The 19016-nt window shown below is 33.2% G+C and overlaps 1 protein-coding gene across 6 annotated transcripts in view; it reads left to right on the top strand.

Annotated features, from left to right (window-relative positions):
* The window catches only part of LOC143230401 (choline transporter-like protein 1), a 92483-nt gene that overhangs the window by 29112 nt on the left and 44355 nt on the right, over positions 1–19016 (top strand). For 5 of the 6 annotated variants that reach the window (XM_076463906.1, XM_076463905.1, XM_076463904.1 and 2 more), the window contains one exon: positions 8979–9050. In XM_076463906.1, the coding sequence (XP_076320021.1) occupies positions 8979–9050 (72 nt within the window). Of the gene's footprint in view, positions 1–8978; positions 9051–17795; positions 17840–19016 lie in introns of those variants that run through there. The other variant, XM_076463909.1, reaches the window with a different exon arrangement.

Raw genomic sequence — 19016 nt, 5'->3', positions numbered from 1 at the left:
TGTCATCAATATTTCAAATCTTCTCTATCCATCTATGTATATTTTTTTCTCAAGATCATTTTTTTTTTTACATAGCTCTTCAACAGCTAGTGTGAATAACTTCTCCATGTCTCTGTTTTCATTTTCTTCGAATTCCTACTTTTATTCTTGGCCTGATTGTGTCCTGTACATGCTCTTTTCTGTTATATTGTCTGCATGACTTCCTTTGGTGGTGCCCATTCCTGTTTCTTTCTTCCTTGGTAGCTATTCTCTGCTCATGATCTTTCTCCTTCCACTTTCACCAGTTGAGCTTGACTCTTAATTTGATTGGCTTATTCCTCTTTATTGTCTTTCTACCATACTTTATTTCAGGTGTTTTCTTATCCAATTTGACACCTTTTCATTGGCATTTTATCTTCATTATTCATTGGAGGTACTTTTTTATTTGGGAATGTTGACTACCAATGTTATATACCTTTCCAAAAATATGCTTTGGATTGTTGTTTCTCTTCAGGTTATTGTTGTTTGCCTTCAGCCATTCATAAGAATTCAATGTGGCTTTGACTTTGTAATTTTTTATTGTTCTTTTATTTTCAGTTGCACTTTTGTTTTTTATTGTTGATTAGTGTTTGGATTCCACTCTATGGCAAGTGGTACCTGAAATGTTATATTTCAATGGCCTCACAGTGCACACTGCAGAGATGGAGTGTTCCACAAAATCACTTGTAGGTTTATCTTTGATATGGAATTTATGACTAAAAATTGTTCATTCCAGTCCATATCCATGAACTATATAGATAAAGCATAAAGGAATAGCAGCCCATCCCTGCTATGCCTTTATTGAATGCATCATTATGAACTGCTTTTAAAAATATGGTTTTGCAGTAACCCATTTGCACTGACTCAGATGTTTTCATTCCTTGGACTCTCCATGGCATCCCACCTGTTTCTTCTAGTGGAGTTTAAGAGTCCTTACCACTTTCCAGTTTCAAGCTGTTTGGTTGGTACACCATAGAGGCAACCTCCTGAATGGATTAAGTACAAAATACAAACAAAATATAGAAATTATTATACAATCACTCAGTTGAGAGTAGGATTATGATGGTGTTATGCTAGTATAGATAATGTGATATTCCTATTATGAAACAAAAATAAATGGAAGTGAGCTGTCAAAATTGCAGTTCACCCCTTTAATTACAATCTTTCTTCCTCCACCCCCCAATGCTGATGACAGTTTCTAATGGTTTTGGAATTAAAACTTAACTAATAACCATACATCCTCACACATGTTACAGATGTCTATATTCCTCCCTCAGTTATACTCTTGTTATTCCATTCATATTTTGGATAGTGAAGAAGGTACGTGCAGATTATTAAGATTCTTTCGCTTTGCTATTCTATTTACACTTGATGCTTATTACTTCAAGGATTTTATCATGCTTGGAGCATTTCTGGTTAATTTCATTTTTATGGTAGATCGTTTACATTAATGAGACTTTTTTGTAATACTGAATGTCAGGTTCATGAATTGAGCTATGAATTTCTTATATTAACATGTGTCTTAGATACTTCTTTCTTTCCCTTTCATCTGTCCATTCACTTATTTAATGTAATGTACCATATTGGAGGTTATGATTTTCCAATACTTAAAATGTATTTCTGATATATACTTACCTCCTTTCACCTCACACTTCCCACCTTTCTTTCCCAGTAAAAATGGGTACTTTCATCTTCTGTTAAACTGGAAGTGATAGTTCAGTAGACAATCATATGAGTCATGAGAGTGTGTTGTACTCTTATTGATGGGGAGTTGACATGATGATTTGCACAAGAGACACATTAGAATCAGTCAATTCCAATGAAGGGGAGGTAAAAGACTTCATTGAAAAGCTTTCTTAACTTATTTATTATTTTGTGTATGACAGACTTGTACTTTTTACTATGAGTTTGACATATGTTTTGAAGATGAATTTATAAATTTGGAATTAAAGTCAACTTCTTACATATGGGGTTAATCCATTGTTCTCACACTTTGCATATCTATTTAAACTGTGTGAGTTATAATAGGGTGGTTGACTTATGGAATAATAGCCTTATGGTGTGGTTGGCATTGCATCATAAGTGAGTTTAAGAGAAGAGTGCTTGTGTGGTTTAAGGATAAGTATTGTGGCTTTTATGAGTAGTTTGTATTAGGTTGGTAAAGCTTAGAATTGTCAAGTGCTCTTGTTACTTCTTGGAAATGAATAAAAGTGGTCAACTGTGTACAGTAGTAAGTAATTATAAGATCTTTATGAAAACATTTACACCTAACAAGGGGAACATAAGGGACACATACCACCTCAGTTTGAATATTTTTTTCAGCAAAATGATGTCTGATTTTGCTAACAGCTCCTTTTTGTAGTTGTTCTCTCCCAACTTTTAGAGAATGTTAAGCACTCTTAATAATTATTTAGTAAAATAGTGGTGCTGCAAAATAACTAAATTTTATGAGAAATTAAGTACCATATAACTTGTTAGTGCAAGTAATCCAGGAAATACTGAGGATTACTGTAGAACAGTTTTGGATGACAATTTTTGTTGGATGGCACAGGATTTACATGGATACTTTATTACAAGTTCTGGGTGATTTGTTTTCTTTGTCTGAAGCCATTGTTAAATACCAATATAAACTGTAAGTAAAATATTTATTGACACTCTATTTTCTCAACTCATATAAAGGGATAAATAGATCTAAATCAAAGAAAGGAATATTACAGTTGTGGTTGAAATAGTTTGACAATGGAAAATAAAATATCAATTGATAAGTTGGGAGAAAATAATTGGGCCACATGAAAATTTCAAATGGAACATTTATTGAGAGGAAAAGGCCTATGGGACCATGTGACTGAAACAGAGGTATTGGCAGAGACAGCCAATGATCAAACAAGGGCAGATTTCAACAGGAAAAGGGAAAGAACATTTTCAACAATTGCTCTGAATATTCAAGGTGCACAACTCTATCTTGTCACCTCATGCACAACTCCTAAGAAAGCATGGAATGTACTGCATGCTCACTTTGATAGGAACACTAGCCAATAAACTATTCCTGAAAAAGAAGTATTTTCAATGTGGGATGACAGAAAGCATGACGGTCCAGGAACATTTGAAACAAATGAAGGAATTAATGGATCAGCTTGCTGCAGTTGGGGCAGAAATAGCAGAAGAAGATCAGATTGTTACCTTACTTGGCAGTCTGCCAGCTAGCCATGATACAATTGTAACAGTCTTGGAAACCAAAATTGATGATATCCTTGTGCAACAGGCATTGATTAATGAAGAACAAAAGAAGAAAAAAAACATATCATATGAAACATCATCAACTGCATTATCCATTTGCAGCAACTTCAAACCACATGGAACACTTCAAGTGTTACAAGTGTGGAAGAGAAGGACATATAAAATGCAATTGTCCAACACTGAAGAAAATGGTCTACAAAGCTTAGAATGTGGATATTAATGTGACGGAAGATTATTCTGATGGAAACAATGGTGTTGCCTTTGTAACAAACCAGGATAAAGGAATAGGAAATGGGAAATGGTTGGTGGATTCTGGTGCATCTAGGCATATGACACACCAGAGGAACATATTATCAAATTATCACAAGTTTAGCACACCTCAGCAAGTTAGGATTGGTGATGGAAGAATTGTTGAAGCTCTTGGAGTTGGAAACTGTAAACTAGAAATGACATTTAAAGTCAGTAATTCAAAGTATGTCACAATGCAGAGTGTCCTTCATATACCAAAATTAGCTAGCAATCTAATATTAGTAGGAGCTGCTACTGAAAAAGGAAATATTGTGCAGTTTGGAGTTAATCACTGTTACATTCGAGGTAAATCAGAACAACTCCATGACATGGGTACAAGAAAGAATGATGGTCTATACCAACTGGACTGTAAGACCAGTGTTATTGAGAATGCCTCAAACAGCAGCATGAATGGCTTGGATATATGGCATCAACGTCTAGGGTATGTCAGTGTTTCACAGTTACAGAAGCTTGTCAGGAGTGGAAATGTAAGTGGAATCAAATTCCAGAAGTCTTATGAAGCCAGTTTCTGTGAGGGATGCACTGAAAGTAAAATGCACAGGAAGCAATTTAAGTCAGTGGGAGAAATCAGATCAAAGGGAAGACTGCAACTGGTACACAGTGATGTCTGTGGTCCTATGCAAACTCCATCTATTGGAGGTAGCAAGTACTTTGTTACATTTATTGATGATTACTCAAGATGCTGCAGAGTGTATTTCTTGAAACAGAAGTCAGAAGTCTTTGAGAAATTCAAGAAATTTGAGAAGTTGTACTCAAATGAATCTGGAGAGTACATAAAAACCCTGCGCACAGATAATGGTGGAGAATATACGTCAAATGAGTTCCAGTAATATTTGAAGTCAAGAGGCATTCATCATGAGATGTCAGTAGCATACTGTCCAGAACAAAATGGTGTTGCTGAGAGAAGGAACAGAACTCTTGTGGAATCAGCAAGAAGTATGCTGTCACATGCTAAGTTACCAAGAATGTACTGGGCAGAAGCTGTAGCTTCTGCAGCGTATGTGGGTAACAGAGTATCCACATCGGCAATAAAAGATGGTAGTACGCCATATGAGAGATGGTATGGGAAGAAACCAGATGTAGAACACATGAAAGCGTTCAGATGTCTTACATATGCACATGTGCCAGATGTGTCAAGACAGAAATTAGACATGAAATCAATGAAGGTACGTGTCATTGGATATGATAACTGCACCAAGGGATATCGACTGTATGATGAAAAATCCAGGAAGATTTTCATACAGCGAGATGTTATCTTTAATGAGACAGAATTTGGTTAAGAGCCTGTGACAAATGAGTATATCTCATCAAGTGAACGGATAGTGGACCAAGAAACAGAAGTTAAAGCTAAAGATAAAGCTGAACAACCAGCAAGAAACAGGAAAATCCCCATTCGCTATGGATATGACGAATATGCTGATATGGCAGCAGCAAATGAATCAGTTTGTCACACTGCAAACTTATGCAGTATGTTACAGCCAAGCACATTAAGTGAAGCAATGTCAAGTGACAATGCAAAGGAGTGGAAGTCAGCCACAGATCTGGAATTTGACATCTTTACAAGAAAGTGACACCTGGGTTCTGGTGGAATTACCAGTTGGAAGAAAACCTATAGGTTGTAAGTGGATATTCAAAGTTAAGTATGAAAATGCTGGAAATGTAGAGAGGTTCAAGAGTAGGCTGGTGGCCAAAGGTTACTCGCAGAATTATGGTCTGGTTTGTGAGGAAACCTTCTCCCCAGTGGTGCGCTTTGCATCAATTCGTTCCTTGATTGCATTTGCTGTGCAGAACAACTTGAAATTCACCAGATGGATGTCATAACTGCATTTCTGAATGGAAATCTGGATGAAGAGATATACATGGAACAACCAGAAGGCTACACTGTTCCAGGGAAGGAAAACCTTGTGTGTAAACTGAAAAATTCACTGTATGGATTAAAACAGTCACCACGCTGTTGGAACAAATCATTTCATGAACAGATGATGGAACTGGAATTTGTTCAGAGTTCAGCAGATCCATGTGTTTACATATGGAAGGGTGAAAATCTAGCAATAGTTGGAGTATATGTGGATGATATTATTTTGGTTGTTGATAGTGATGATGAAATAATCACTATAAAAGAAGCAATGAATGTATGGTTAAATCAAAGACAGTATATCCAAACTATGCTGGTGAAATTTGGAATGATTGAGTGTAAGGCAGTTGCAATTCCATCAGATGTAAACGTGAAACTGCAAAAGGATGATGGTGTTAGCACTCAGGTTGACATCAGTTTGTACCAGTCGTTGGTAGGTAGCCTTCTGTATGCTGCAATGGGAACAAGACCAGATATTGCATGTGCAGTGGGAGCAATATTGAAATATTGTGCTCAGTCCAACACAGCACATTTGACAGCAGAAAAGTATCCTATGTTACTTGAAAGGAACAGCTGGTCTTAGTCTTAAGTTTGAAAAGGTACCAGAAGACGTCATTACTGGTTTCTCAGATGCAGATTTTTCTGGAGACCTGGATGATAGGAAGTCCACATCAGGAAATATCTTCATTCAAGCAGGAGCAGCTCTAAGTTGGATTAGCAAAAAGCAATCCACGGTGGCGGTGTCCACCTCATAGGCATAGTATATAGCCTTGAGTCTTGCAGAAAATAAATAGTATGGTTCAAAAGACTACTGCAAGAAATAGGTTCCAAAGTTGATGACCCTGTTTGTATCATGGAAGATAACCAAGGAACAATCGCAATGGTGCAGAATCCATTGGGTCATGCAAGAACAAAGCACATTGATATTTGTTACCACTTCATTCGCCAATGCGTGCAGAACGGATCAGTAAAACTGGAATATTGTCCCACAAACAGTATGACTGCTGACATTCTTACAAAGCTACTTGCTAGAAATGCATTTGAAAGGTTCAGAAATAATGTTGGACTGGCACTAATGGATAAATGAACCAGATAAAGTGACGATTATAATAACAGATTGAAAGTAATTGTAAAACATTTAGAATAACTATAAGGTTATTTACAGTAATTGTAAGTTTGTGTAAAATGTAAAATTAAGTGGGAGTGTTAAGAATATTGAGATAAGTGCTGCCACCTGTAGTTAGGAATAAGTTTTTTTTTGTACATGTGTACTCAATGAGTAAACACGTATCAACAGTGGATGTGTTGAATGTTGCTAGAAATACTAAGTATTACTTGATTGTGCTTGACTGCGCTCCATACGTAAAATACACATGGTATATACAGTTGAAGATGGTGAGATCAGTATCAGTAGGCATTTCCTTGGATTTTTGCTGCTGAAAGACACAAGTAATGTTGGTATGGTGAAAGTTCTTTTGAGCAAACTTTAAGAAATCATAGTGCCTTAGGATGACTTACAAGATCAAGGTTATGACAGTGGAATCAACATATGAAACAAAACAGAGAGAATTAGAGACTTAATTACCATCATCTTTCCTGGTTTTCATATAGAATTATGCAGCCACCTGTTATTTCAATACAGTGACTGGCTTCCAGTTAATGTAAAACATGTAAATCTATTTTTCTATTTCCACTTGTTGAGAGTATTGTTACAACATTTTTTTCAAATATTAAACTGTTAAGCCATTTGGTGACATGCAATTGGAAAGTAGAATTGATATTGTAGTACTAGCTTGGAAAGATACATGATGTTCTGGCCTCTTTTGCAGAAGACAACACCTCCATAGGAACTTTGTCATGTTCCCAAGCAAAAACACACTGTCAAAGATGCTATGTTTCAAATTTCTGGTCAGTCTTGTGATATACCTTAACCTGTTGTATGAGATCAACCTTATCCAATGAATTGTAACATATTGAACTTGACATATATCAAGCTACTCCTCAACTACAAATATCAAAAGATTTCCTTCATCAGTTCTAAACAAAAATCACTTCTCACACCAAAGCATTAAGATTTCTTTAAATTTCTTTCAATTAAGTTAAAGTTTTTTAACTGTTTAAATCTGGGTGAATGCAGCCAGCATCTGGCTGCAATTCACAATTTATTGATCAGACAGTAATAGTGTTCTGGTAACGTGTTTCTTTAGCTGAAAACAAATGCAAACCATGTTGTTATCCATTGTTCATTAATAGACCATTTTATAAGGTATGGTGATAATTATTAGGACATCATGAAAGTAATTCTGACAAAATGCACAAGAAATTATGCAACTAAAGAGTTAACATTTCAGTAACTACAGCAGCACAGTTTATTACTTAATTTCCTGTACTGTACTGCTGATCTTTTAAAACAAATTAGGGATACCTAACTTGTGTTTCTTAGCATAAAAAGTACACCATTTGCATTAAATTTGTTAACTTTGTCATTTGTAGTTATGAGGCCAGTAAATAAATGGTTTTTTTCCTGTTTGAGAAGTGATACAAATGACTGAAAACTTGTGCGTTATCACCTTTGCTGGTATCAACATCAGTCCCAGCTGTTAATATTAATTATTTTTTAAATGTTTGCTGGGCTCATACTGTATTGTGACAGAAGTAAAAAATATTGATGCATATTATTGTTCATAGTTTGTTATAAATTAGATAAACAAATACCTGTGTTTAATGGCATATAGTTCAGTTCATTTAGTATTGTATTACTGAGAGTTAACATTTTAGGCACCTTTTTGTACACTTGTAATTTAACTTATTTATAACAGTAGTCAGAGCTGAGTTTTGATACTTATATTATGCAGAGCATAGACAACTCATTGTGTAGCTTTGGGTAATGACAATATTTTGATTAATTAGACAGGTTGAATATTTGAAAATAGTAATAATATGAAACCTTAATTTTTAATTGTTGATTATTTTCATGATTCTGAACACTAATTGATTAAGCTGAACAAACATTAAATTGTATACATGTAGAGTGTATTTTTAAAGTGAAAACCATTGACAGTTCCAATTAAGCTTTTACCATTGTGTAAATATGAAATGTTGATTTTAATTTTTAATTATTTATTAAATTTTAATCAAAAACCATAATAATTGGAAACTAATTTCAGCTATTTATTGTTTTTGTGACATCAATTGATTTAATAGTAATTTTAATTACTGGATAGTTGGAAAAAAAAAAAATGGTGATAACTGGAAACAGTAGTGGATTAATTTCCTTGTATTAAAAGATTTAGTTGTAATTTTGAATAATTAAATGTTATATGTAACAATAGTTGATGTAGTCAGTGCTTGTAGGTAATCATTTAATAATACTGGTTAAATGAGTTACTCATCCAGCTCTAGAAAGTAGGTTGTAACTAAAAGGACATTGAAACAGTTTAAAACTTCCATTTGCTGTTGACTAATTTGTGATAAAAACTATTAAGAAATTCAAATTTACTGTTTTATGTCATAAAAGAATGAAAATTTTGTTTTACCATTAATCATTGCTCTTTGGTAGTTTCCTCAGAATGACAGTAGGGAAAAATGTGACCAAAGAATGTGTTGCCAGCTGCTTAAAGGATGATTACCAGTAAGTTAATGTTTTTAAACTTCACTTATACAGAAAATTTACCAGTGGCAGGGACTTTATTTGGCCATAAATTTATGCTGTAAAGCTCATAACAGAAATCATTAGGCTATTATTGAAAAGATTTCAGTTCAAACAGCTTAAAGCTTCTGCTCATTGTTGAGTAATATCTATAAAAACTATTAAAAAATCTAAATGACTGTTTTGTGTCGCAGAAAATAATTTTTCTTTTTATTTGGATAATTACATTTACATATAGATATGTTTACATATGTTTTTGAAACTTAAACTTAAAAATTCAGAGTTTAGGAATTAATTATTTGGTCTACAGATATGATAAAGGATTTTTAGTTGTATAGTAAGTATAAATTCTAACATAATTATCATATTTAGAAATATTTAACATGCTATTTCTAACAGGATAATAGTATTTAGCTTTCACTTCAAGTAACTACTGTGTAGTCTGTTATGCCTTACAGTATTTCAGTATTACAAGTATAGTTTTAAAAATGTTTTGCTATGAATAAAATGGTTCATAGGTCATTTTTACTTCTTGCTAAATTCTCTTACAATATATCGTGGAATATAAGTAGGATTTAAAAAATATTATTTTTTCATCATTACATTTTTCAAGTATTTAACTTTTCAGATAATAAAACAAGATCATCTTTACACTATAGTGGGGTATAATACAAGTATAACCTTCAGAAAATCCCATATATTTATCTTCTTATAAGGTTGATATAGGAGCTTATAAACCTTAAAAGCTCTTATGTTTTTTGTTAAATCAAGGTCTTGAAAGATTTGAAGAGTACACATTTAAATTTTGAAGTTTTGAAAATACCCTAAATAATGATAATTTGCAGTAAAAGTGGACAACTATTAAATAACTGACCATGCTCTATTTAAAAACAGCCTCCACTTGGGAAGCATATCCCAGGTTCTTTCACTATGTGATTACATCACAGTTTTGTCCCTTGCCCTTTGTACTTGTTTTGGTTCCATATGTCTTTTTGTGAGATGGTCTGCATTTTATCCAACTTTCAAGTTTTGGCAGATTTTACCTACACCATTTGTTGGATGTCTAACTTCAATTATCTCCTTCCAAATGGGAATTATTTTAACATACTTATATATTGCTTCCACTGTTGTGTTGAATAGTTTAATTTTCCAGTTTGATGTGTTTTTCCTGTCCCACACCTCACATTCTAGTCACTTTGAGATGGGTATTTTAAACACCTCTTCATCAAGACATCCAATCTCCTCCTCAAATGTATTTAATGAAGTTTTCTGTTCTCCAAGCCATCCATTTGATCTGTCTTTTAATTTTTGTCTTTCCTTCTTCATCTCTGTGTTTTGATAGATGATCATATTGCCTACAATGTTGCATTTACCTCTTTTTCCACATCTAGATTATTTTTCTTCCCTGATATTTGTCTCCAGTGATTGGGGATGTGGCTTGACCAGTTTGAGGCTTAAGATAATAGTCTATAGAGAAAAAGTCTTCTCACCTTTACATCCTAACACTTTTGCCAGTCTAGTTTGCTTTCATTCATTCTCTTTCTTTTGTCTGAATTTGATTAATGATGTTTATTTTTGACTGTTTCACAGTGGTAGTTTTTATCATTTGCTAAGTTGACACTCATTCTTTTTCCTTTTGGAACCTACACACTTCATATATGTCTCCTGGAAGGCTGTTTTCCAGTTTCTTTAGTTCTCAGTGCTGATTGACTTTTCAGTCCTGTTGCACTTTCTTCCAAAAAGTAACTTCTTGATTATAAAAATTTTTATGGCTCTGCCTTCTGTACTCTTCCATATGAAGTTTTTAATTTTTTATTGATTTCCAAGCTATTTCTTTTGTTTTTAGTCTCTGGTTTACCATCCATGTGACCTGGCTGTCCTGTCAATATGTTCTCACTAGATTAGATCCAGTTTATAATTTTTTTTTTCTCAAACATTAGTTCGTCCATGTCACCCTGGGTTAAGTCTTTTTAGCTGATTTTTTCTGACCATCAAAGATCTGGTTTCCTTGGCTCAGTATGTTTCTTTCATGCTGGACCAATTTTGTTAACCTACATTTGGGAGTTCATGTAGTATATTCTTTTTTCTTTATTCTTGGTTGGATCCAGATGTCTTTCTCTGTTCAGTACATGCCGTGGATTGTTTCATTGCTTTCATTGTTTATTTCTGTTGAATCTACTTCTCACAATTTTCAGACTCTTTAATTAATTTTAGGTCCTTTGTTCCAAACAACATTTTCAGTTACCTAACTTAGATATCAAAGTAATATTACCTGCTCTTTCTTGATATCATTTTGAGCTCTTGGCATCATGAATGTGTATCACCTTTCCATTAATGTTTATTATTTTGTTGCTGCTGGTCTGCAGACATTGATGGTTGGAAATGTTTGCAATTCATGTACACAGGATGCTTTATCACTTTAATTATGACCTGTCTGGGTAAGATCCTTCTTACTTAAGACACTGGCAGCCATTGGAAGGGGATAAATTATTTTCACCTATTCACCTGACAACTATTTCTCACCTCTGTGATCATTTGTTATGTCCAGTTAGGGCCTTAAAGTGTTATGTTGCCAGCAATAAAGCTTTTAAAGATACTAGACAACAGTTTTTTTATTCATTTACCTTGACAAGGTGGTACGTAAATTATCTGTATTGCTTATTCTGGACTCTGTTTAGAGGTGAGAAAACTTCTGTGAGTCACATCTCATCAGGTTCATCACATTTTTATGTTTATTACAGCCCAGTTGAATTCCTCACTGAAAGACATTGTGCAGGCTGGTATATGGACCCCACCAATACCTTTACCTCATATTACTTGCATGATCTGGCAGTCTCTTCCACTGAGAGTTTTCAACTACCTTTTGTGATGTTCTCTTACCTCTTTTACATAGGATTTCACTGTTTGGTAAGTATTGCCAAGTCTGGTGTTCACTTATCAGTTCAACTCTGTACTAGCAGCTACTAACATAATATACTTTTCCTAGGTTGCAACATGCTCCATAGAATTTGAGTGTTTCATAAGATCACCTAGAGGCAGGCAAGGTGGTATTACTGTAACAAGTTAGACTGCTATTCATGAACTGTCATGAGTAACACATAAGGGAATCATGGTTCTTCAGGACTTGCTCATGTGAATTATCCCCTTTGTTTCCTACTAGTGGACCAAAGTAATTCTTACAATGCCAAGTTTCCAGTTGTTGAGGTGGTGAACAGAGGCTATTCCTCCAGAGAGTTTGAATGTTATTTCTCCACTCTTTGAGAAGAGAGTGATGATAGAGGCTCTCCTACCCAGTCCCTCGGATGATTTTACTTCTATATTAGTAGAAGAGGCACTAACCTTCTTGGGAGAATGCTTATTATACTGGTTCAGATTTGGCACTTGGCTCTCTGGTTGGGTTGAGTGTGGCCATTCGTTTTGACCAACATTAGTATATTGTTCATGGAAGAGGATCTGGTCCATTGTCTTCTTGTAATTACAAATGCAGAGTCATCCTATTTTTGCCAACATAGTTGGAGAGTGAGGATGAGTGTTCATAATTCCAGACTGGATGAGTTCTCTTTTCTCAAGTTAAGTATGGCATGTAGGATTTCCATCATTCCTAGTTTGGTGTGTTGCTTTTTGGACTTTTTTAGGTTGAGGAGAAGGTTTGTCCACTTTGATGTTGCCTTCATTTTCATTTTAATTCTGGTTACTCAGAATGCATCACTGTGTAGTCACAGGTTGAGATCCACTCACACACATACACTCATGCATATATAGCAGACCAAATGCCTAGCTACCAATATGGGATTTAGGATCCATGGTCCTATAATTCCAACCATCTGGTTAGAGCTTGGCTTATAGTGGTGACTCATTACATCACATTTCACTCAAATTGTACAAAATCAGTTCTGAGTGAAGAGCATACTTATTCTGGATGTCATGCAGTTTTTTCACTATGATGCTAAGCTTTTATTGGCACACCCACAGTCTATGCAAATGCATCTTGTATGGATTATGCCTTCACTGGTCCCTCACTGTAATGAATGTGGGATTCTGGCTGTAGTATGAGAAGGGATATGTATGTTTTGGAAGTCAACAGTGCACTTCCAACAATACTTACCTCCTTTCATACACTCCCATCTTTTCTTCCCAATAAGAACCAGTGTTAGAGACTGCAGATTGGGTCAGTCTAGAAAAAAAAGTGATAATATTATCAAAAGAAAGTGCTTATATACATTATATACAGGACGAAGATTGAGGGTGCATTGACATAGGTGGAGAGTGTCATGAGATTGATATTGCCAAATGCAATTAAGTGGGGAACAAAATACCAAAGCAAGCAAGGAAGTAAAAATCAAGACCAATGCTAAGATGGGCAAATGGAAAATCTCTAGCAGTTGGGTAATAACTGTAGTGTGACAGGAGGTCGTATTATTGGAAATACATTTTTAATTTAAGAAAATATTAACATAAAATGTGTAGCTTCAGAAAATTTGTCTGACTTTTAGTAATTAAAAATGTACTTCCAACAATACTACTTCCTTTCACATATTTCCAGCCTTCCTGGTGTTAAAGACTGAAACTTGGGTCAGTCACAAGAAAGTAATAATACCATTGAAAGAAAGTACTTATATTCAGCACCAAGATTGAGGGTGTATTGACATAGTAATACCTTAACTACCCAAAAGGGTTTCTTATTCTTAGATTTTAGTTACTTTCATAATGCTAACTAAAGAATGCACATGAAAAATAAGAAATAAAATACCCAGGGCTTCTTTTGATTTGCTTATTTTATAATAATGGTAGTAGGAGACTAAGTAAATTTTATTTAACTACATAAGGAATAGACTAATAACTTGCAAAAAGCAGATAATGCCCCATAGTTTTCAGTTTTTCTGGTTTTCTAACTGTGCTATAAGAACTGCTACAAATTCGTCCAGGCTAGTTGATATCTTTCTCCTTGGAATGGATCTTGTACTGAAAGAGAAATTAATATTAAAAATAGTATAGAATTAAGCAAAAGAGAGGACTGTAGACAAATCCTGAAAGAGAGGAAATGACAGGTGGGTATAAGAAGAAGGATCTTATTTTCTATTGCATAACTCTGTAATAAAAAACATTACTTGATTGATTAAAATATTACAATAAGTAATTTACATCAGATTTTTCTTCTTATTGGAGGAGTGATAAATGAGAGAAGAGTAGATGCCTGGAGAAAAAAATGTCACATTTCTCATAGTAAGAGAAATTCAGGATTTTTTCTAATATTTCCTTATGAAATAAAGAACTTAAAACATATATACTATTAAAATATGAAATATTAACTACAGTTTTATCCTATAATATGAATGGTATAACCTGAACAAAAAAAGTAGTAGTTTAATTAAATTTGAAATTTAACTTGCCATAAATCTAAAAGATCCCCATAGCAAGAGGTGTAATTAATGATGAACAGTCACTAGACATCTTAAAAAAAACAAGAGAGACCATATTGTGAAGATAATGATTAGATCTCACCAAAGAAACAAAAGAAATAAACTAGATTAATTTGGTAAATGATTGGTGCAACCTTTATAAATTGCAGTATTTTCAAGTCACTTCTTTTTGGCTTAATCAATTGTTGCATTATTTTGCAATTGCTGAGTAATTTGGCCATGTATGATATAATTAAATGTTAGGGCTTGAAACATAATAAATGCATTATTAGAATAAAAATATACTGTTTACCTTATTTTTTTTCATAAGTGAATGTCTTTACAAAGAGTGAAGACTTTTAGTGCTGGATTCAGTTGCCATAATGTGTTAAAATGATGAATGTTAAAAATATGCTAAGTTGTATATGTAAAAATGGCTTGTTTGGGTTGAGAAAATTTTTTACGTAGAGGAGCGAACAACGTTTCGACCTTCTTCGGTCATCATCAGGTGGACAAAGAAAGGAAGAGGTAACTGACCAGAAGCTGACCACATGCTTGAAAGAGGTTGTGTAACTGAGTGTTGGAATGTAGAGGGCGTCCTTAGATGTTTGATTATATAATTTTATATTATTTATTTCATTATTATTATTTTTTAATATACAGGGTGTTCTGAAAGTCACTGTGCACTTATATATTTATTAACAGACATGTTTCAATATAGAATACAGGAGGTAAATATGAATGACAATTATAAACAATGTTGAAAGTGACCCCAGTTGGCATCAATACAGGTTTGGATCCTTCTTATTTTGTTTCTAAACACCGCTATCAGTTGCTAGCTTGAAATAGACTGAATAAAATATGATTACAAAACTGCACAATGACTTTCTGAACACTCTTCTAGGTATAAAGGTGTTCCTTTGTATTGGTTTATTTTGGGCTTGAGTTGTTGTATAAGTAAGGCTTTTTTAATTTTGCATTTGTTTATGTTTGTTTCTTTATTGAGCATTTGAGTGTTATCTATGGTTATGTTGTGTTTATTTGACTTGCAGTATTCAAAAACGTGTGAAGGTGACTTTTTATGTTCTTTGATTCTGGTTTCCATTTTTCTACTTGTTTCTCCAATATAGAAGTCGTGGCAGTTATCACATTATATTTTATAAATAATGTTGGTGTGGTGTTTGTCAGTGTAGTTTTTACATAGTATAGACCTCAGTTTTGTACCTGGTTTTTGAATAAATTTGGTATTAACTGGAATGTCATATTTTGTTACTAGTTTTTTGCCAAATGTTGGTTATTTTTCTGCTGATGTTGGGAATATATGGTATGCAGCAGTATATGTTTTTTTTGATTCATGAGATATATTTACTTTTGTTGGTTGATTTTGCTTTCTCTCTAGGTATGTGCATTTAATGTTTTCTACAGTTTGTGGAGAAAACTTTTTTATGTTGATGAAGTATTGTTTTATTTTGTCTAATTCATCATTAATTTTATCTGGTGAACATAGTTTTATGGCTGTGTTTATTTGGTTTCTTAGTATGTCGAGTTTTTGTTTTGTTTCATGTGCTGGGTTCCAAGGAATGTATAGTTACACAACCTCTTTCAAACATGTGGTCAGCTTCCGGTCAGTTACCTCTTCCTTTCTTTGTGAACCTGATGATGACCGAAGAAGGTCAAAATGTAGTTTGCTCTTCTATGTTAAAAAAATTTTGTCAATCTAAACGAGCCGTTTTTACATATATATTTTTCTCTAAAAGTGGGTTTTCTCGACATCACTTATACATGAAGTTGTATTTCTTGATTGGTAATTAAACTTATTATTGATTAGCAGTTTCTGCCAATGATATCCACCAAACTATTTTGTTCTGCTTTTTTTTTGATGAATGCCATTCTGTAACGATACTGGTGTATTGCTAAAAACATCTACAAATTTATGTATGAAACAAAAAGACAAGTTTGAATTAGAAATTGTTTTGAAATAATGTCATGTAAGGTAGACTAACTTGTTAGAAGGATTTTGAAAAATATAGCTACTTTTAAAAAATTACCTGTAAATATGATCCACAATCTGCCATTTTTCCCATTAAAATGCATGTGAAAATTTGATGCATGATGTTTATTAGGAAATAGCAAAATGCTTTAAAAGATATTTTTTATCAATATTTATTGTGTTTTTCACCCAAAGTAATCCTATTTTTTATTACTCATAATATGGTAAGCTCATCACTTCAAGTGACCTCAGTAGCTACAAAACACGAACAATGATTTACTTATATAAGTATATATTTTTGTGGTAAACAAATAGCAGATATCTCACTCTTCTATAATGGTTTGTCTATTACTCATAATAAAGACTAATTATTATTAACTGTAATTTTTTATTGATGACTTTTAGCAGCTCTTTTGGTAGAAGCTGTTACATGTTTGCCCCTGCTTTATCATTGATTTTACAGAATGATACATTCAGTAATAGGTTGCTGCAACTAGCAGGAAAAAACAAGGTGAAACAGACTAGACCTTTATCATTCTTGGATTTGATGAAAAAAGACTAAGTTTATTTTCTTAAGTTAGAAGGAATTGAAGAAACAAATAATGCAGTGTTTATTGCTATGTTTAGATGGTTTTACAGTAAATGCTATAGAATACTTGGGACATGACTAACTCTGCAGCTGGAAGGTAACCATCATTGTGGAGGTGCATCATCAAGTCAGTCCAATGGAAAATCAAGCAATCTTTTAAGCATTATTCAAGGCTTTTTAATTTGTTGCCTACAAACACTTAGCTGCAAATCTCAATGAGCTTAGATGTTTGCACTGGAAAATGTACCTCAATATGGCAGTAGCTGACCAAGAAAATATTATGGTTGATGTATTTGTTGAGGGCTCCCTAGAAAGTTAATGTAACATTAGTTTGTTCCACAATCATACTATCATCCTTTCTTTTCCAGTTTTGACTCTGACAAGTTTATTGAGAATTTCTGAGCACATAATTAATACTAGTGTACTACATTTTTTTCCATCTGTGGTGGCAAACAAGGTTATAGGTTTTCATTATTTTTCATTTTTCAATCTTGAGTCAAGTTGACAGAGGATATGCAGTTTGTCTGTTTTGATATTTAAACATTTTTTTTCTAAGATTTATTGTATAAACTAAAAATTTCTTTATGTTATAATAGAAGTATTTAGACTATTTACTATGGAAAACCAAAGAATTTTTTAGTGTTTTTCAGCTATACATATTACCTGCCATTTGTAATCAGAAAATATAAGATGGTTCATTTGCCAGCTTCAGTACTGTCAAGCTGTCATGAAGATATTTCTATGTCAGTTTGAGAAATATTGCTGTGAGACTTTTGAAGATTAGTGTAAAATGGTAAGTTTGCAACTTTTCTAAGTTTCAGTTAAGAAACACTAATGGTTATACTTTGATGTCTCATATACTCAGTTGCCATGTGAAGGGTAAATTTGAAATTCTTAACAGTTTGTTACTTTTACTGACATGTAGGAGACCCTATGCAATAAAGTTCTTTCATGCATGTTAACTAGGTACTTAAATTGTATCATTATGTATATACTATAGTTTTCTAGAATTAAAATAAGCTTCTCTAGTATTAGACATAATAACTTTTGTTATTTTATAGTACTTGAAATTTACATGCATATTTAATATAAAAACCAAAACTGAGATGTATTATGAGGCTAACAAAAAAAAAAGAATGCTGTTTATTCCCAATTTCTGTCATTACCCTTCAACTCATAACAGAAACTCAACAGATCTTAGTTTTAAGATGTATTATATTATGTTAAAGTTGTCATTTATTATTTCATTATATTGTTTAGCTTATTTATACATTTTTACTTTTGTTAAAATGTCAACTTTTAGCTAATCATTTGTATTTTGAGTAAATGTAAATGTATGATGAAATTAACACCGACTTCCCTAGTAATGATGCACAGATACTATTAATTTTGAAGAGGATCATGTATATTTATGATCACATGAGATGTACTCTCACAACCTACTCAGTGAGTAAATACCTTGCCAGTAGCTTTACTAAGAGAAACAATCATGAGCTAGTTAGTGAATGATACAGATAGTGAATTATTGCTGTTTATAACTCGATACTGTTATTAATATTGGATGGTATTTTTGGAGTATTGTGTTTCCTGTATTGTTTTGAAATTAAATTCTGTTTTTTTTGCCTGATTCCATTATTTGAAATAATATTGATATACAAGTTGAAATACGTTAACTGACAGGGAGTCTTTAAACTTAATATAAGTTTAACAGCAATTATATGTTTTAAAGTAATAACTTAAACTGAAAGTTTATTTTAAATTTTTCAAATTATTACAAAGCTGCTTCTTATACAGCATTTACATTTTGCTTTCCATTTACCAATGAATAAAGATTTTGAAGTGATTTTACCCTTGAACACCCCACATCTCTTTGACAATGAGAAAAGCATGGTTGTTTGAGAAAAAATCCAGCAACTTTCATTTGTAGACCTTGAACCAATTTAGAATATTCAAAAATGGTTATCAATCTG

The sequence above is a fragment of the Tachypleus tridentatus genome, chromosome 10 (genome assembly GCF_004210375.1).
Source record: "Tachypleus tridentatus isolate NWPU-2018 chromosome 10, ASM421037v1, whole genome shotgun sequence".
Lineage (NCBI taxonomy): Eukaryota > Metazoa > Arthropoda > Merostomata > Xiphosura > Limulidae > Tachypleus > Tachypleus tridentatus.
This window is presented reverse-complemented; position numbering and strand designations above follow the sequence as displayed.